This window comes from Malaclemys terrapin, chromosome 3 (genome assembly GCF_027887155.1).
Source record: "Malaclemys terrapin pileata isolate rMalTer1 chromosome 3, rMalTer1.hap1, whole genome shotgun sequence".
Taxonomy (NCBI): Eukaryota; Metazoa; Chordata; order Testudines; family Emydidae; genus Malaclemys; species Malaclemys terrapin.
This window is the reverse complement of record NC_071507.1, coordinates 126499404-126521009: the sequence shown is the minus strand read 5'-3', so window position 1 is coordinate 126521009 and position 21606 is coordinate 126499404. Positions and strand designations below refer to the sequence as shown.

Here is a 21606-nt window from a genome sequence, read left to right as displayed (position 1 = left end):
ACCTGGAATAGTCTTTTGAAATGTGTGTTAACTACTTACACTAAACAATCTGTTCCACCTTATATTTAGCTATGACACTCTGAGTGAGGCCAGGTCACTACTATACCTATATTGGTGTAATTACACCAGTCAGGGGTGTGAGAAATCCACACCCCTGAGTGAGGTAGTTTTCCCAACCTAACTTCTTCTCCCCCTCCCCCGTATAGACAGCACTATGTTGATGGGAGAGCTTCTCCCGTCAACAGAGCTGCTGCCTCTTGTGGAGCTGGATTAACTACACCGACAGGACAAGCTCTCCTGTCAGTGTCGTGTCCTAGCATCTTCACTGCAGTGCTACAGCTGCACTGCTGTAGCGCTGTACATGAAGACAAGCCCTAAGTTTCCCAGACCTGAAGAAGAGCTCTGTGTAGCTCGAAAGCTTGTCTCTCCCATCAACAGAAGTTGGTCCTATAAAAGATATTACCTCACTCACCTTGTCTCTCTCATATCCTGAGACCAACACAACCACAATAACACTATATACACCAAAGTGATAGTCAGTCATACAGCGACCCTGGCCCCATCTACCCTATGATTTTTTAAAAGGGTCCTACATATACAGGTTAAATACTATTATGCCAGAGAGTGTGGAGAGTGCATCACTGTGTTTAAACTATTACTTGGGACTGGATAGTGTTGTTCTTGAGACTGAAAGCCCTCTTCAGATCTCTTACTCTTTTCTCATGCAATACTGAGGGAAGTTGGAGTAAAGAGTACTAAATAGGGCTGTGTATCTACTGTCTCAAACAATTTTAAAAATGGTTTAAAGACATTTATATCCCATCCACGACATTTGGCATACCATGCATTTAATGTGTGTTTGCAGAAACCAATTATAAACCTGTTTTAAAATTTATTTCCCAAATACAGTGCTTAATACTTGTTTCCTAAAATGGGGGAAAACTTTAGTGTAGACAAAGCTTGTGTGTTCTCTGACATACTGGGAGGGGAATAATTACAACTCAAGATGAAAACTAGTTGATTTGTAATTTTAAAAACATTTTAATATTTTATAGCTAGCATTACAGCTTGAGAATGGTGCAGGCTACATACTTGTTGGTATCCTATAGTCACCTTCAACTTTTTTTTTTTAAGGGGAGATGCCCATTTTTCAAACTGTTTAATTCACTCATCCATCACTTCCATACCAACTTTTTAAGCTCATTCAACTATTTGGCCTCCTGTAAATAATTCTGGTTACAATTCTGCATTTCTCATACAGGCATAAATTCCTGTGGGAGCCATCGGGAGTTTTTGCTTGTGTAGAGACCACAGAATCAGACCCATTGTAAAAAGAAAAATTAAAAATCACATTTCAAATGCTTCCTTAAGTTGTTTTGCACCATGGTCTTGGGGTTGTCAAACAGAATGTTACTATTGCTTTGCCCACAGCCAGCTGAAATGAATCATATTTTAAAATCCAAATTTTTTTTTTAAAGTAGATCATCTTTTCTGGTTCAATAATAAACTAATTATGTGTTTTAAATAGCTCAGAGCAGGGTTCCTGATTCAGTTTAGTCTTCCTAATAGAAAGGCCGAGGACAATGCAGGAGGTAGTAAAGCCTCTTGCTAGGAGAACTGTTACTCCCTGCCAGCTTTTGAAGGGCCTGTACAGGCCTGCTGAAACCTGGTCAGTTTACAACGTGTTGATCTATTTCTCTAATCAGTCACATGTTAGCTGTGTTCTGTCACCAGATTTGAAAGTTAATATGTGCAGCTGAGTGCTTCTGATTAATACAGTCCACATATTTAACAATCTATTGCTGACCTACTATTTCAGAGTTAACTCTTTGCTGAACTAAACTCAGCACATTATTACGCTTTTGTAAATCAGGGATTCCCGTTTAAAGGTTGCATTGTTAATATGATATATTAACCAACAGAGACACCATGAAAAAGTCAAAATTTTGCCAATCACTAGCACAGATGTCTCCTGTCTGGTATAGGGAAAAGCAGTGGTAATCTCAGATGTTCTTGGCACATGTTAATACTTTAATGACAGCTTTTTTGCCATTACCCATAATGGTAGTATTACTTACTATTTTAATCTTTCATTACCTTATATAGTGGTTAAAATATATATATTATTGTATAAAACTGGAGTCTGATCCTGCAAGTCAGCAGGTCTGTTTGCATGAGACAATTATTGGGCTTTTGGGATGCTTATAAATACAAATGGAGCTGATTAGTTTTATTCTTTACCTCCTACAGTATGGTTAATCTTGTTATAGAATAACTAGTTTAGTCACGTTTCCTAGGCTTGGCACATTTCAATAAAATGTGTGTATTTATAATAGGTGGTCTAGCATTGACTCACCCTAATGATAGTTCATGTAAAACTAATATTTCTAGCAGTGGATTATTATAGGCCATAGCAGCACTTACTCACATTTATTTAGAACAGTATGAAAGGAAACCTACATGTTCATCTAAGGAGTATAGTATGTATAGTAAAGGCCATATTGAGAAAGAAAGAAAATAGCTATTTAGTACTTCAGTTCCCACAAAAATGTGTGAGCTATTTGCTTTGGTGGTTTTCTTTCTTTCTTTCTTTCTTTCTTTCTTTCTTTCTTTCTTTTTTTTTTTTTGTAATCAGAGGAAATACACTCTTGTAGTTTAAAAATCTGCAAGCCAAGAATTTGCCTTAGAATAAAACTGGAATGTTTACATGATGCCCAGCCCAAAGATCATTCAAGTCTATTAGAATTCTTTCATTAATTTCAGTGGGCATTGGATCGAACTCATGGTGAACAGGGTAACTATTTTTGAGTGTTACTGTACTGAATAATATTGTGATTAGTGATGTGTGTGCCTGCTCTTTTCCTGGGACTTTCTTGAATTGAGAGGGAGAATTGTACTTTCCTATTAAGGTGCTATATAAACATAATGTGATATAATCTCAGAGGTTATCATGGGGAAAACATTTTAAGTAATAACTATTTTTAAAAGAAAAATAAAAGACATACATGCTCATTACATTGATCATTGATAGGGATTCAGAGTTTCTGTACAATAGTTCATCGTATCAACATCTTTGGGGATCTCCATGGTTACTACAGAAATTAAAGCTTTGTTTTGAAAAGAAATCATTTCAATCCTTTTTGTTGTGAAGAAAACGTTTTGTGTGAGATCCGTGCAGAGCCGCCTCATTGAGTCAGCAGACAGACAAACAGAGCTCCGTGAGCAGTGAGTTCCTCCTATTCATCTCAGTGAGTTAAATCTGAACACTAATGATGATTGCTTTTATATCTACATTAACTCTTTCACTGTTGATCATTTTAGTAAAAAATCAAGCTTTTCTAGAACTGAGGGTCGATTTAGGATTGTTAGCAAATCTCAACTATAGTAACACCACTCTTCCAGCACACGCACACTCTGATTCTTGGACATAAACATTAAAAATGAATCAATGACCAAAATCAGGAAACAAGAACATACATATAAAGGGATTCGGATAATTGGAGGTTCAGATAAATGGATTTCGGATTAACGGGAGTATACTTACTGTACAACCCTCTTATAGAAAAGATTGGTGAATAATAGTTTACTGAAGGATGTGTAATGTGTAAGGGTTTTAAGCTGTAATAGCACCAAATTGTCAGGGTCCACCCATTTCAACCAAGTGCAGAAAACTACAGAAACCTAAATTCTGCAGCAAGGCCCCTCCCCATTCCCCAACCAACCGTGACCTAATGAAAATTCTGCAGCTGCCTGAAATGCATAGAGAATACATGCATCAGATACAGAAGACTTTGATTAATTAAGGGTTATAATGCATAACAGTTGATGCTATAATAGACAGTAAAATACATTAGTAAATATTTCTCCACATATTTCTCACTATTCCATAATTTCTGTTTTGCTGGAGAAGAATTCAGTGCGAGTGTGCACACCCTTGGGTAGCGGGATTGGTCACAAAGTTCAGGCCCACTGTGCTGTAGAATACATTGCTCTATCCTCCTCCTCCTCCACCTCTTGTCTGCTAAGAGGGGATTGGCAACTCCATCCCTCCCCATTTGGCTGACGGTGCGGGAACCTCCCTCTTCTCCCCGCCGCCCCCCAAGTAGTGCACAGAGGGGGATGTTTTTGGTGGCTTCTTCATCCACTCAAACGACACTGGGCCTTGATCCTGACAGCAGAGTGCTTCGATAGTCAGTGTTCTGTGTGCTGTGCTCTAGCCCAGTCTGTTATATCAACTGTAAAAAAGACAATATGGGGTGTATCTCACAATATGGGCTATATATAACAATTGCCCAGATCTGTGGGACTTTGAGCACCATCCATGTTGCAGCACCTGATGCACAAACTATTTCTAAACACTTAATTGTTTTCCAAAATACCAAAAGATTAATAAAATATAAATTGATAAAAACATTGTACTAATCAATAGGAATCCACCCAAAAGACTGCCTACAGTGTCTGCAAAATGGATGGTGTTCTCTTCAGCCTTTTTGTTTCTAACCACATTTACAAAAAGTGTATCTGCAGATATGAAAAAACAACATACATTGCATCCAGTAATTCCAAATGACAATTGAAACAGCAAAGATATCAGACCCCCCCAAATCAAGCTTTTTATATTGGCAAATCAAACTCCACCTTCACTGCAGTGACCCCGGTAATCTGAACTGGCCTGGTTTACTTCTCAGGGTATGTCTACACTGCAGTTAGACACCAGCAGCTGGCCAGGGCCAGATGACTGGGGCTTGTGGGGCTCTGGCTAAGGGGCTGTTTAATTGCAGTATAGACCATCGGGCTTGGGCTGGAGCATGAGCTCTGGGGCCCCATGGGGGTGGATGGGGTCCCAGAGCTTGGGCTCCAGCTAGAGCACAAAGTTCTACACAACAATTAAACAGCCCTATAGTGAGCTGGCATGGGCCTGCCGTGGGTTTTTTAGTTGCACTGTAAACATACCCTTACTTCACTAGTTTTATCTCAGTGTAAAATCATTTCCTTCAATGGAGATACTCTATATTTACATGGCTGTGAGTTCACTATCAGGCCCATTTTCATTTATCAAAATATTTTTACAGGGCAGCTCAGTTTAGCAGTTGTCAGCAAACTTTCTACAAGATACAGCTACTTGTTGTTTAACCAGACCTGTTGGAGGACAGCATACACAGCCAAATTCAAACCTGCTGCAACTCTGTTGAAAATAATAGTCACACCAGAGATGAGTTTATCCCATAATTTTTAAGATTCTGTTTAACAGAATGGCTATTTGTGGGTGTTTTCATTCCTAATCCTTTTTCTTCTCTATAATACCTGCTAATAAATGTAAAAACCTGGATCCCTCAGTTTCTTTACCCTTGGATATGATTTTTAAAGTTTGAAAAATATATTTTTTTAAATACAATGTGAACTGGAAATTTTTCATTTTTGAATTTTGTTCAAATTAAGTTTTCAAATAGGGATTTTATTACTGGGCTGTGATATATATCAGAAAAGATTTTAATGTATCCAAATGTAGGGCCTGTCTTGCCAGGAGGGGAATCTATCTAGATCAGGGATCGGCCACCTTTGGCACGCAGCCGGGCCAGTTTGTTTACCTGCCGTGTCCACAGGTTCGGCCGATCGCGGCTCCCACTGGCCACGGTTCGCCGCTCCAGGCCAATGGGGGCTGCAGGAAGCGGAGGCCAGCACATCCCTCGGCCTGTGCCGCTTCCCGCAGCCCCCTTTGGTGTGGAGCGGCAAACCGCGGCCAGTGGGAGCCGCAATCGGCCGAACCTGCGTATGCAGATAGGTAAACAAACCAGCCCGGCTCCTGGCAAGCCGTGTGCCAAAGATTGCCAATCCCTGATCTAGATCATAGCTGACTGCACTCAAAACTCATTGGCTTCAATGGCAATAGAGGACACTTAACATGTCATTAGGTACCTTGCAAGATCAAACCCTGATAGCAAATTTTTATTTGTAATTGAAAATAATGTTGTGATCTTGAAGTATTTGGATTCATGATATAGTGCAGGGGTTCTCAAACTGGGGATTGGGACCCCTCAGGGGGTCACGAGATCATTACATGAGGGGTCGCGAGCTGTCAATCTCCACCCCAAACCCCATTTGCCTCCAGCATTTATAATGGTGTTAAATATATTAAAAAGTGTGTTTAATTTATTAGGGGGGTCGCACTCAGAGGCTTGCGATGTGAAAGGGGTTGCCAGTAAAAAAGTTTGAGACCCACTGATACACCTCTACCCCGATATAACGCTGTCCTCGGGAGCCAAAAAATCTTACCGAGTTATAGGTGAAACTGTGTTATATTGAACTTGCTTTGATCCGCCAGAGTGTGCAGCCCCGCCCCCCCGGAGCGCTGCTTTACCGCGTTATATCCGAATTCGTGTTATATCAGGTCGCGTTATATCAAGGTAAAGGTGTATAATGTGTCTGGACAGGGTTGGATAATGAGCTCTTGTTTGCAAGCCCCCTCTTCAACTCCTGATTAAATTAGTTTGTTTCGTGTGTGTGTGTGGATGCAGATAGAATACTGTGTAAAAATAAAGGATGTTAAAGCGTGCGTGTGTGCATGTGCAGTTTTATAATATTGACAGGAATTGCCGGAGTGCTCAGCCAAAAGGGAAAAAAAAAACCTTCTGAGAGCTGCTTCCAAAGTCCAATGTGTGCCGGAAGCACAGGTTTGGCTGTGTGGAATGGAATGTTCTCTGTACTCCTCCAAGAACAAAAACAGCTGGGAAATAGGCTACTGAGACAATTTCTAAATCTGAAAAAATAAATGTCGCACAGCCGTTGCCATCTCTCTTCATGAAGTTTACTTCACTTTTCAGCACATTTAGGATGTTGGTTTTTTTTAGGGTGAGAGGTTGTTTCTGCTTTTTTTTTTTTTTTTTTCCCCCTTAATCCTCTGACTTTTTGCTGTTTGGTCGTTCTCTAAAATTACATTATTTACATTGTTGAGATTTACTTCACTCCCTTCCCCCACTCAGTGGAAAAAAGTAAACTGAAACCAGCATGCTCTACTAAAAGCAAAACAAATGTTAGTTATTTGAGTCCTCCTGCGGTCATTGGATGGCTCTCTGTAAAATAACTGGAAATTTTGCTGCTAACTGGAAGTGTGATGTGTTCAGCCAATTCCCAGACTCTTTTAACCAGTTTTTGTTGTTGTTAGAATAGTCGTTTAAAATGTCAGTGTTTTCAAAGAACAGGGCAGCAGCATGTTTTAATGATAATGTTATTGTGTAAAACATTTTATTAAATATATATTTATCTAATTAACTGATATGACTGTTTTGATGTGACTTCCCTCTTGTACCTATACTTTCAAACTGTGTCAGAAGTCCATTTCAGCAGCTAAATCTGGAGTGAGTAAATCTCCTACGCATGTGAGTTTCTTTCCCCTTATGCTGGTGTAAGGGGGCAAAAGCAAGCAGAAAGTGCATGTGAAGTAGGGGAGCTAGTTTCCCCTGCTCTAAGTAAATTTTCCCATCACAATATGGCACAGTTGGGATCCTCACTTTCGGGTAGACAGAGTTCTGTAGGGTAGTGTCATATCTGACCACTGCAGATTTTGGAGTGTAAATCTTCACTCCAATGAATGTTGCTTCAAGCAGTTCTAATTATCCCCTCGATGCCCTCTGCCATTTCGAAGAGTAGGAGGAAAGATGTGCGTGGGGGAGAGAGCTAATTGCAGCAAGGCTGTCTCCTGGCTCCTCCCTTAAAACTACAGTCAGAACTACCGCTCTCTTGAGAGACTAAGAAGGGTTCCACAAAGCAAACTTTTCAGAGTTCCAGCTGACTTTTTTCTCTTCTGCTGGGTTTTTTCTACAGAAAGGTGTGCGTGGGTCATCCCAGCATCTGGGGCTAGCAGAAAGGAGCCCATGGCTCACTTTTACTTTATTTCTGCTCAGAACTTTTAAGTGCAATAACCATTGTTAACTGTGTCTAAAGAGCTGCTGCTCTCACTTTGGTGACAGTGCTGTTCTTTCACTGCATGTACTGAACATCTCTTGTGACTCTGACTCACAGATTTCATCAGATATTGAAACTAGAAAATGAAACTATATCAAGAACATTTCAGTTTGTGTGTGTGTTTGTAATATCTATATTTCATGCAGATACACAATTTACGGAGAGAATATAGAATAGAAAATCTAGCACTAATGCAGTGTTTCAGATTGAGAAATCAAGCACTGAAATGTGAAGAAATCTCCAATTTTGTATTTTTTCCCCCTGCAACTTTAACTGTTTAGGTAAACATTAATAACAAGCAGGAATATATTTTAAAAATAGGTTTATATTCAACAAGAAACACAGGAAATAAAAACATTACATATGTGTAACATGGCTGAGTTAATGTGGGAGAAAGCTCAATTTGAACTTTTACTTCTGAGTGCTTGGTTTCTCTGCGTCTGCAATGCATTAACACTAGTTATTGTGTTGCATGTCCCTGGATTCTTAAAGGAAAACAGGGACAGAGAAGATAAAATGTTCTTGAATTCTTTGGATCTTTTAAATTTCTTGAACCAGAGGAACACGGCAGTCCTGTGGAGCTATGTAGGAAAGGTCCTTCCAACGCTAACAAGTTGGCTCTTCACCGAGTAAAACAACAGTGTGTAAAAGAGGTGGTTAAAGGCAAAAACACATCTTTTAAAAAATTAAAAGTCAAATCCTAATGTGGAAAATAAAAAGGAGCATATACTCTGACAAGGAAAGTGTAAAAGTATAATTAGGCAGGCAAAAAAGAACAAAAGAATTTGAAGAACAACTAGCAAAAGACACAAAAACTAACAGCAAAAAGTTTTTAAGTACATCAGAAGCAGGAAGCCTGCCAAACAATCAGTTAGGCCACTAGAGGATCGAGATGCTGAAAGAGCACTCAAGGAAGAGAAGGCCATTGCAAAGAAGTTAAATGAATTCTTCGCATCGGTCTTCACTGCAGAGGATATGAGGGAGATTCCTTCCCTGAGCCATCCTTTTTAGGTAACTGTCCCAGATTGAGGTATCAATAGAGGAAGTTTTGGAACAAATTGATAAATTAAACAGTAATAAATCACCAGGACCAAGTGGTACTCACCCAAGAGTTCCAAAGAAACTCAAATATGAAATTGCAGAACTACTAACTGTGGTATGTATCCTATCATTTAAATCAGCTTCTGTAACAGGGGAGAGGCGGATAGCTAATGCAATACTGATTTTTAAAAAATATTCCAGAGGTGATCCTGTAACACTAACTTCGGTACCAGGCAAATTGAAACTAATTGAAGAACAAATTGAAGAAGAGAATTATCAGACACGTAGATAAACAGGATTTGTTGGGGAAGGGTCAACACAGCTTTTATAAAGGGAAATCATGCCTCAGCAGACTAGTAGAATTATTTGAGGGACATGTAACTTAGTCTCAGCATTCACCAGCTGTACCTCATCATGCTAATCTTCAGGCTTTTTTTTTTTTAAACAGGGGCTTTTAAGAGTTAAGTTACACAACTCTCTTTTTATTTTTAAGTGAGTGGATTCCTTGTTGCGTTGTTGATAATTTTCAGACTTTTTTTTTAAATAAAAGGGAGGGGGGGCTTTGAAGATTTAAGTTACACAACTCTCTTTTTATTTTTAAAGTGAGTGGATTCCTTGTTGCGTTGTTGAGAATGATAAATTGATACCATATGTTGCTTCCAGACAAAAAAGTCTCTGTATTCCTGTGGAAGCACTTGCAGCTGGTGTCTGAGTTAATGGACGGGCTCCACAAGGTAAACACAGTTTGGAAGAGACTGAAACAGACACTGGCTAGGAGGGGCGGGGAAATTCTTGCATTTTTAAAGACATGGGGATCTGCCAGTTTTGCTTGATGAGGATAAAATGCTGAAATACTTTACAATTGCAAGCCTTTGCGGCAAGGAGCAGTTAGGTGTCTATATCATGTCTGGTATATAATATTTTGGAAATGATAAAATGCCCTGTATGCAATCCTACCGTTTTGTAATCCTATCAAAAAATGGTCAGAGAAATAAGTTATCAGGACATAATAGGTACTGTACATTCATTTTCTAGAGCAAAACATAGCTGATTTTTTGAAGGACTGATTTAAGGAAGTTTTGTGCAGTGGATAAAAGTTTACTCATTAACATTTGAAAATATAGCTCTGGGTTCTATAAAAGTATTACCTCCGTCAGTGCTGTTGATCTGAGCACTGGTCTGCTGATTCATTATGAATGGACCATTGTATGCTAATGGGTCCTGTCCTAGCATACAGCATTCTGTCCTTTTCACATACAAAACTACAATATATGAAAAATTAAAGGTTGAGATAATAACAGACAGAAGAAAGCAGACAGCAAAGGAACCAAGGAAGAGAATTTGACACTCCATCCGCACTTTCATAGCTCCACTAGATGAGTTTCAGGCCCCAAGCATTTCCTCCCACCCGTGTGGCCCACCTCCACCAGACTTCTCCTTCCTGGAAAGGTCTATAAAAGGTCTTCCCTCTCCCCCCAGAAATCCCAACAGAGTTCTTTAGCCACTTGCAGCAGCAAGAGCCAAGGTTCAGACGCAGCAGCCTCCTGACTTCATCTGGACTCTCTTCTTCCTGGACTTTTCATCTTGACAGTGGCATCTCCAGTTGCTCCTAACATCTTACTGACTCTCTGACCTCATGCCCTCTTGCTGTCCAGCCTCACTCCCCCTGCTTATCATGCATCTCATCAGGAACACCACAACCTGTCCCAGCTCCAATTCTGCTCAGTACCCATCTCAGCCTTTCCCACCCACTAAAATCCATAATCACTAACACCAATGTTCAAATAATTGAGTCGCCTGTAACTTTGAGAAGTGTGCAGCCAAACAAAGCCTCAGCATTTTCTTATTGTCTTACCACCATCTTTCTCTCATGGCATCTTTCCTTTTGTTCTTCCTTTTTGTGTTGAATCTATTATTTTTATTATTTACTATTTGTAGCGCAGAAGTGCCTAGATCCCCATTGAGGGATTGGGGCCCTGTTGTGCTAGGCACCTATACATACACATAAGTACTGTATACATTTGATTTTAAACTGTAAGGACCACATATTCTATCTGTTAATAAATCATATAGTACACTTTGGGCACCGTAGACAATAAAGGGAGGAATGCACCATATTTTTTCTATTCTGTTCTTATCCAGATCCTTATATTGCGCCCATCACTGAGGTATCTGAGCCCCATTCCACTGATTCATTAAACAACATGATTAGCATCTGTCTCATGCATATATCCTCCAGTACAGTGCCATGAGAGTGCCATTGTAGTATCTTTAAAGCATCTCATTGGGCGTGGAATGATTTGTTACATTTTCATCTTAATAGCCTAATCCTGCTCCCATTCGCATCAAAGGCAAAACTCCAATTGATTTGAATGGGAGTCGGATTTAATCCTCACTTGGCATTTTCCTGGGGGAGGTCCCTTTGTGGTTTGTCACAAGGATGATATATTTCGAATGCAGATTTTTGTGAGTGAATATTCTTTTCAGAATCTTTTACATTTTTTATGACAGTGATATAAGTCCACGTGACACTTCAGAAATCCTGTAACAGAGAGGGTCACTCTCACTTTACAAGCTGATGGACAGATTCTATAGCCTTTGCTCATGAGAATAATCAGTCACATTGACTTTAGTGGGAATGCTAACAAGAGAAAGACTAGCAGGATCAGGCCAGAATTCAGTCCAACTTGGATAGATGTGATACATGGGACAGAAGGTATCACGACATTGTGAGGAGCGTAATGTGGAAAGGCTACACAAAATAAATTTGTTTTAAGGAAGTATTTGAAAGGGGAATGGGAGATCCCTTTGTTTATGGAAGCAGAGAGTCATGAGAGGAGCAGGGTGGCAGTGGGGTGGGACACAAAAGTAAATTGGCAGCAATTATGCTATAGAAAACAATCTTCTTACAGAAACCCAGTAAAGGAAAACCAGAGCTGGTATGTAAATAGCACTTTGTGTAACTTAAATGAAAACAAACTGCTTGGATTTCTCATAACCACCAATTTTCAGTGGAAAAATTATTTTATTTTTTTATTTCTGTAATACCAACACTGTCTCAAAGAGATGATGATCCATATAAAAATGCAAATTACATCTCCTTCCCCCTTCCCACCCCCACACATTTAGGACCTGATCCTGTAAGCTGCTAAATTCTCTCTACTCCATGAAGTCAATGCAAGTGAGGCCACTCAGCATTTTGCATGTCAGGGATTTATGTGATATGGTTAGAGCTGGCAAACATCAGTGCAATGCTTTTGCATTGAAAATGGGTGGCGACTGATATTTCAGGCAGTTTGTTTGTATGTCTTAAGTTACATAAAGTGCCATTTACATACCAACTCTTGTTTTCTTTACTGGTTTCCTTCCGTAAGAAGATTGTTTTCTTTAGCATAATCACTGGCCAGTTTACTTGTGTGTCCAGGCTTTGTTGTGCTCTTGTTATAGTGGTTCTGAGTGACTTTTTCTTACTGTTTGTGTGCAGTTAGGCCTAGGGTTGCCAAGTGTCTGGTTTTCGACCGGAAAGCCCAGTCAAAAAGGGACCCTGGTCAACACTGCTGACTGGGCCATTAAAAGTCTGGTTGGTGAGGCTGGCAGGCAATATGTCCCTCTGGCTCCTAAGTGGAGGGATGGCCAGGGGGATCCATGTGCTGCCCCCACTCTGGCTCTGCAGCTCCCATTGGCCACAGTTCCCTGCGGGTGGAGGCAGCACAGAGCCGCCTAGCGGCCCCTATACCTAGGAGCCGAGGGATGTCGCTGCTTTCAGGGAGCTCCCCGAGGTAAGCACCACCTGCGGAGCCTGCTCCCTGCACCCCAACCCTCTGCCCCAGCCTGAGCCCCCCTACACCCAAACTCCCTCTTAGAGCCCGCACCCCTCACCCCCTCCTACACCCAAACTCCCTCCCTGAGCCTGCACCCTGCACACACACACACCCCGCACCTCTGCCCCAGCCCTGAGCCCATCCTGTACCCAAACTCCCTCCAGGAGCCCACACACCAAACACACCCCCTCGCACCTCAACCTCCTGCCTCAGCCTGGAGCTCCCTCCCACATTCCGAACCTCTCAGCCCCTGACTGGAGCTCCCTCCTGCACCCCAAACCCCTCATCGCTGGCCCCAACCCAGAGCCCCTCCCACACTCTGAATCTCCCATTTCTGGCCCCACCCCGGAGCCCACACCCCCAACCAGAGCCTTAACCCCCTCCCACACCCCAACCACGTGCCCCAGCCCAGTGAAAATGAGTGAGTGAATGAGGGTGGAGGAGAATAAGTGACAGAGAGGAGGGGATGGAGTGAGCAGGTGGCAGGGCCTCGGCGAAGGGGAGGGGCGGGTGCGGGGCAAGAGTTTTCGGTTTTGTGTGATTAGAAAGTTGGCAACCCTAGTTAGGCCTGATCCTACAACTGGATCCATGTGGACAAACATAAATACTTCCTGCACAGAGCCCCATTGAAGCCAGCAAGGCATGGGCATAAGAATCCATCCACATGGACCCAGTTGCAGGATTGGAGCATCAGGTAGGAAATGTTAGTTAAATTTTAAAAACTCAAATGATTTATTTAAGAGCCCTGTTGGGGGAGAGTGGGAAAGTGGGTAGTGGCATCTGGTTAATATAATTTAAAACCTATTTCTGCCAGACCCTAAATATAGTTATAATCTCACTAATTCAATAATAAAAAAATTCCCTCCTGGGTAGACTGAGGAACTTTTATGCTGAGAATGAACCCAAAATAATTTTTTCAAGGTATTATAGTCCCTTGGAAATATAAGAGTGTATAATTGAGGTGCTGATACAAACGGAACTTTAGTGTCATTATGGAGTCTTGTTTGTTATGCTGTGCAAATTGTTTAAAAAGAACAACTCCTGTTTTGTAGTTTAATTTTTCTTTTTCATGAGTGGTAAACAAGAATGTTTCTGCTGTCCATGTGTGAGAAGAATTTGAGAGAGGTGGGGCGGGGAAGGTCAGTCCTGAAACTGACCAAAAATACAACATGAAAAAAATGTATTTACCATCAACAAAATGGAAAAAAAAAATCTGGGCTACATTTCTTCACACAGCCAATGTGTCTTCAGTTCACTTACGTCAAACATCCCTTTATGTTAATAGTATGAATGCTAATGTGTTTATGAATAATTGTTTGGTTGTGTGTGTTCTTTGTCCAATTGAAACTGGAATCCCTTCAGTGCATTGTAAATGGAAAACACTTATTCTGGCTTGTTTGGTTACAATGAGAGACTGTTGACTTTCTCTTTTTAAAACATGCTGGTGGAACACATGTATTTGTATCCTCCACAAAGATACAGCTGATGTTTGCCAATATTTTAAAAACATCTATGACTTAAAACTTGTTCAAATTTAACATACAGCATTAGTACAACTGGTTTGCCAAAATAATATGGCATAGCTCCAAAACTCTTTAACTTGCGCATAAAATAAAAAAACATACAAATTCTTATTAGCAAATTTCTTATGGTCTTTTTAGCTGTATTTTAAGCAGAGGATCTAGAGTGAGATTTTGATCTCAGTTACACTTGTGTAAGTCTGGTGTCATTTTACGTGAGTTATTGGGAGTTAGTTTTCTGGGTCTCTCTCGGGATTTTGTACTGGGTTCAATCATCATAGTGTGAAGTCACGCCACTTTTTTGAGAATGCATACGCAGAATACAGTACTGTTTTTCATTTCTTGTACCCAGTGTTCTGATGGCACCTGGCAGGATTTGGGATTCATTGGACCTTTTATGGGTACTCTAGATTTCTGTTACTAGCAGCCTGCGGTGCTTATGATCTTATCGTGCATAATGGCATTCCAACTTTGGGAGACTATGAGGATGCTGTGGGTACGGGGAGCAACAGACCAGCTACCCTGAATATATAATTCAAATTCCAACAATGGAAAGAAAAAGTACATCCCACCTCCAGTGTGCAGTTCTATAGGAGGAGGAAGGAAAGCAGTTGTGATTTGCACTGGAGTATTGTTATAATACATGTATAAAATTGCATTTCAGTAAAGAATACAAAGGTACTTACAGAAGCTGCAATGAGAGTAGACAGCCTTTCAATCACCTTTATTGAAGTGTTTGCAGTTCTCATTTTGAGAGAGTTGGAACAATAGTAACTGATAATTTAATCTGTATGCAGGACATTTTATTCAGTGAAAAATAGAAGCGGTACAGCTCGACCAGGGCTTAGCAGTTGTTGATGCGGCTTTTTGTTTGTTTGTTTGTTTGTTTGTTTGTTGCTGTTGAATGATTTGGAAGTATGAGCAACCTACAGCCCAGGGGAAGGGTGGGTTGTCAGGGTGTCAGTTGCAGCTCCCTCGTCCTGCAGTCTCTAGCACGGGTGATGGTTACACCAGTGGAGGATGGGCACAGCAGAGTGGAGCTCTGCCACATTCCTTCTCCCTGGAAGTGCTCTCTATGTCAAGGGTGAGGAGGGGTGAGGGCAGAGAAGCTGGCACAGGAGTTGGCTCTGCTTTACGGCAGCATGGCATTCTGCACAAGGAGAACTCCCTGCTCACGATTTACAACCAGTATCTGACCCCTGCCTGAGCAGTGCACAATGTCCAGAGCAGCCCAGTGTTTTGATCGGATTTCAAAGTTTCGTTTAATTTTGGGCTTGCGTGATTGAGATGAGACTAGCAGAGGAAATGGTACTTGCCCTGACTTTTTGTTGTATTCCTTTCCCACAGAACTCAATCCGGCATAATTTGTCACTTCACAGTCGATTCATCAGGGTACAGAATGAAGGAACTGGGAAAAGCTCTTGGTGGATGATTAATCCAGATGGTGGAAAAGGTGGGAAGCCCCCACGGAGACGCGCTGTTTCAATGGACAATAGCAACAAATACACAAAGAGCAGAGGCCGAGCAGCTAAGAAAAAGGCAGCCCTGCAAGCTGCACAAGAAGCTACCGAGGACAGCCCGTCTCAACTTTCCAAGTGGCCAGGGAGCCCAACTTCCCGCAGCAGTGATGAGCTGGATGCTTGGACAGATTTCCGCTCTCGTACAAATTCAAATGCCAGTACAATAAGTGGCCGTTTGTCACCGATATTGGCGAGTACCGAACTAGATGACGTTCAGGATGACGATGCTCCACTTTCTCCAATGCTGTACAATAGTCCATCAAGCATGTCCCCATCGGTAAATAAACCATGTACTGTTGAATTGCCTAGGTTGACTGATATGGCAGGCACAATGAACTTGAATGATGGACTGACAGATAACCTCATCATGGATGATCTTTTGGACAATATAACGCTCCCCTCTCCCCAGCAGTCACCATCAGGGGGGCTCATGCAAAGAAGCTCCAGTTTTCCATATGGTTCCAAAGGTTCCGGACTTGGTTCTCCATCAAGTAATTTCAACAGTGCTGTGTTTGGACCATCATCTCTGAATTCCCTTCGTCAGTCTCCCATGCAGACCATTCAAGAGAACAAGCAAGCTACCTTTTCTTCCATTTCTCATTATAACAACCAGACGCTGCAGGATCTGCTGGCATCTGAGTCACTTAGTCACAGTGATGTCATGATGACGCAGTCTGATCCACTCATGTCTCAAGCCAGCACTGCTGTGTCTGCCCAGAATTCACGCAGGAGTATCATGCTTCGTAGTGATCCAATGATGTCATTTGCTGCTCAGTCCAGCCAGGGAAGTTTGGTCAATCAGAACCTGCTCCACCACCAGCATCAATCTCAGAATTCTTCTCTTGGTGGCAGTCGTGCCTTGTCAAATTCCATCAGTAACATGGGCTTAAATGATACGAACAACTTAGGGTCGGCCAAACACCAGCAGCAGTCACCCCTCAATCAGTCTATGCAAACCCTTTCTGACTCACTCTCAGGATCTTCTTTGTATTCCACTAGTGTGAACCTTCCAGTCATGGGGCATGATAAATTCCCAAGCGATTTGGACCTGGATATTTTCAATGGAAGCTTGGAATGTGACATGGAGTCCATTATCCGCAGTGAACTCATGGATGCAGATGGGTTGGATTTTAACTTCGATTCCCTCATCTCAGCTCAGAACGTTGTCAGTCTGAATGTGGGGAGCTTCACTGGTGCTAAGCAGGCTTCGTCACAGAGTTGGGTGCCAGGCTGAAGGATCCTTGAGAAAAGGGGAAATGGGCAAAGCAGGTCAGTGTCCTGTAGATGTGGTAAAAATATTTGGTTTATTGTTTTTTATTGGCATTTACCCTGAGTAGTTAATAGTTTGTGTGCATTAATGATATTAATGTGATATGTGGTGAACTTGATGTATTGTGATATATGTGATATAAACAAACTTAGGAGGTGTTGAGGGAGGGAAGGGAAATCTAAAGGTTGTAAAGATTTCAAGTACAAAGTTCAGGGCTAACCCCCAGATCCTAATTAGGCAGTTTCTCCTCGGCTGCAACACTGCCACTGAGGGCCTCTATTAGAGTTCTTTGAAGGGGTCAACAAACATGTGATCAAGGGGGATCCAGTGGACATAGTGTACTTAGATTTCCAGAAAGCCTTTGACAAGGTCCCTCACCAAAGGCTCTAAATTAAGTTGTCACGGGATAAGAGGGAAGAAAGATCCTTTCATGGATTGAGAACTGGTTAAAAGACGGAACAAAGGGTAGGAATAAATGGTAAATTTTCAGAATGGAGAGGGGTAACTAGTGGTGTTCCCCAAGGATCAGTCCTAGGACCAATCCTATTCAACTTATTCATAAATGATCTGGAGAAAGGGGTAAACAGTGAGGTGGCAAAGTTTGCAGATGATACTAAACTGCTCAAGATAGTTAAGACCAAAGCAGATTGTGAAGAACTTCAAAAAGATCTCACAAAACTAAGTGATTGGGCAATAAAATGGCAAATGAAATTTAATGTGGATAAATGTAAAGTAATGCACATTGGAAAAAATAACCCCAACTATACATACAATATGATGGGGGCTAATTTAGCTACAACTAATCAGGAAAGAGATCTTGGAGCCATCGTGGATAGTTCTCTGAAGATGTCCACGCAGTGTGCAGCAGCAGTCAAAAAAGCAAACAGGATGTTAGGAATCATTAAAAAAGGGATAGAGAATAAGACGGAGAATATCTTATTGCCCTTATATAAATCCATGGTACGCCCATATTTTGAATACTGCGTACAGATGTGGTCTCCTCATCTTAAAAGAGATATACTGGCATTAGAAAAGGTACAAAGAAGGGTAACTAAAATGATTAGGGGTTTGGAACAGGTCCCATATGAGGAGAGATTAAAGAGGCTACGACTTTTCAGCTTGGAAAAGAGGAGACTAAGGCTAGGTCTACACTACCCGCCTGAATTGGCGGGTAGAAATCGACCTCTCAGGGATCGATTTATCGCGTCCCGTCGGGACGCGACAATTGATCCCCTAATCGACGCTCTTACTCCACCAGCGGAGGTGGGAATAAGCGCCGTCGACAGGAAGCCGCGGAGGTCGATTTTGCCGCGGTCCTCACAGCGGGGTAAGTCGGCTGCGATATGTCGAATTCAGCTACGCTATTCACGTAGCTGAATTTGCGTATCTTAAATCGACTCCCCCCTGTAGTGTAGATGTAGCCTAAGGGAGGATATGATAGAGGTATATAAAATCATGAGTGGTGCGGAGAAAGTGAATATGGAAGAGTTATTTACTTGTTCATAATATAAGAACTAGGGGCCACCAAATGAAATTAATGGGCAGCAGGTTTAAAACAAATAAAAGGAAGTTCTTCTTCACACAGTGCCCAGTCAACCTGTGGAACTCCTTGCCTGAGGAGGTTGTGAAGGCTAGGACTATAACAGGGTTTAAAAGAGAACTGGATAAATTCATGGAGGTTAAGTCCATTAATGGCTATTAGCCAGGATGGGTAAGGAATGGTGTCCCTAGCCTCTGTTGGTCAGAGGATGGAGATGGATGACAGGAGAGAGATCACTTGATCATTACCTGTTAGGTCCACTCCCTCTGGGGCACCTGGCATTGGCCACTGTTGGCAGACAGGATACTGGGCTGGATGGACCTCTGGTCGGACACAGTATGGCCAGTCTTACGTTTTTATGAGACCGTGTCAGAAGCTACTGGCTTTTTTAATTTAGTTTTTAGAAATGTTAACTACTAATTAAATCAAACTTTTTAGTTACAAAAAATAATGAAAAACCAATTAACGGTGGAAGATGTGTGGTTTTAGGACTCGTGGAACTCAGAAATGACTTATTTTTCTATCACGACAGACTGAACCTTCACCACAGTATACAGCCCAAATAACCAAATAACTGGGGTGATGTGCAGGAATGGTTGGTGGCAGAAGCTCCGTGGTGTATGGAGCAGCAGTTCAGCATGGGATAGGAGAGATTGCACTCGTGGATCTACTCAGTGCGTGAATCTGGTGCGGTAAAGTGCACAACAGATTGGGACTTAATCAGAGCTGTATTTTTGCTGTGGTGCTGTGATTTTAAGGAAAAAAATGTAAAAATTATGGAATTATTAGGAACCTGGGCCCAGAGAGCAGCCATTTTAAATGTGTAAAATGTATAAGGGGTAATCACAACCACAAGTGGCCGTCTCTTTCCATTTTAGGGCCCAATCCTGTAATCTGTCCTATATATGACTCCTAGTAACTTCATTGGGAATTTCACTCGCATAACACCAGCAGATTTGGGCTGTAATATATTCCTAGTTAGGCGTTAGCTTCTTCACGTCTTTTTGAATTTACTACAGTTTCATGGGGTTTCTCCGTATTTCTTTTCCTTAATAGTGGAAATTGTCAATCTTGCCGCTGATATCAATGTGTTCCTCTTTGTTTCTGCAGGTCATTTGGGTTTTCACCTGCATCCATACATCCATCTTCTTACACACACATTCACTCCCTCATGTTATAGATTCCTCCTGAAGTGTCCTTTGTCTCCAATGTTTGTTTATTAGTATAGGGGAATAGATTTCAAAATACAGGAGTACAAAAGGTTAGTTATAAATTAGAGTGCAGAAATTCCATTAACTTTAGAATAATGTATAGAATACCCCAACTGCAAGGCTAACAGGCATTCAATTTGCGATATACTATAAACTCTCTTTTTTTTTTTTTTTTGTCTTTCAAGTTTAAATTGCATAACTTGCTGACGAACAGCCCTCTCACCCTTGCTACTTGAGGTATTCTGTAGTTAATGGAGATTTCTTTCTCTAATTCACAGTTAGACTGTTAAGGAAAGACTTTGAAGCTGGGGAACAGCTGTGGTGAGTGATGCTTCCAGCTGCATATTTTGAGCATTATAGAAGATATATATTGATTTGTTGTCTGAAAAAGAGAGAAGGACCGTGCCATGTACAAAATTCCTTCATTTAGTCTTCAGAGGCCACTTTTGTAGATGTGATAGTTGGCTGCCCCCATCCTTTATCTTTTCTAGAAGAAAGGAGCTTCACTGATTTCTTTGCGGTACACGCCAAACTCTTTCCAAATGTCAGACCGCTGGGAGGGAATGAACTGTAGAATCTTAATCTCACCCTGCTGATCATGCCGTAAAATAGCACCTTGACAAGGCCGTGCATGCTATGTGGGTATTTACTGAAATTCAAAAGACTCAGACTCTCTTTCAGTTTCATCTTTTAATCATTTAGAAAAAGAATGCTTTCCCTCTCAGAATCTAGAACCCTTGTCCATGAACTATTAACAAAAACTTCCAAAACTCCATACTTGTTGAGAGATCTGTTTTTTTTCTGTTTTTGTTTGTTCGTTACTTTTCCTTCTTAGTGCTTATATAGTGTATGGAGTTAGAAATCCCAAATCTTCATGTGATGCATAAAAACAAAGCAGGAATGTTATCACAGTAAAATGCCCAAGGTCACAGTTTGCCAACAGGTCTTGCAAAAATAAATGCCCTTTACAATATTGGTTGAGAAAATGTGTCCAAGGAAATGACTTGACACCATGTTTTAGTAGCATCGCTATACTGCTTACACGAAAAGGATATCTACATGGAGCCTTGGCTGGGCAACATTACAATAAGTGTTCTGCACAGAAATATCTGCAAAGTTCTCTCAGCTGCCTCATAAAAGATTGCCCTTTGTCATTCATAGAAAGAATAGATGCCTTGATTTTCCCAGGCTGAATACTCAGAATAAAGAAACTGGTAGTTGTGTGTGAAACGACTTTCTTTACAGAGGACAGACTTGTTAACTATATAAACTCTGGTGGAGTACTGGCCACTTTTCTGTGGAAGCCTGTCACTGCCTCTCATTACAGGACCTGGTGCTATTGGTTGATTTGGTACCAGGTGCAAGGGTAGATGTGGTTTTTTGTCTGAATTTACTGATTATGAATAGTTCCTGGTCTATTCAACAATCCCATTTGAGAATTTGCCTCCATGTGAGTCTCTTATTTTGGTAAAAGTGTCTCACATTAAATATTATGCAGTAATTCTGCATTGCTTTTTCAATTATTTGTGTGCTTCACCATAGTTATAAGGAACTTGAATTAAATGCTACTCTAAGCAGTTTTCCTGATCTCAATAAAGAATCTTTATAAGATTAAAGCTTAAGAAACTACTTTTCAGCAGAATGTTTCAGCCGTTGCAAACATGAAATCTGCTCCATGAAAAAGGCTGAGTGGGATTTCAAAACTAAAATGTATCTTTTCC

General features: G+C 41.2%; 1 protein-coding gene across 1 annotated transcript in view; it reads left to right on the top strand.

The window, feature by feature from the left end:
* Positions 1-21606, top strand: part of FOXO3 (forkhead box O3) — a 150154-nt gene that overhangs the window by 101433 nt on the left and 27115 nt on the right. Inside the window, exon 2 of the mRNA XM_054022017.1 lies at positions 15692-17133. Coding sequence (XP_053877992.1) covers positions 15692-17098 — 1407 coding nt within the window. The 3' untranslated portion in view covers positions 17099-17133. The remainder of the gene's footprint in view (positions 1-15691; positions 17134-21606) is intronic.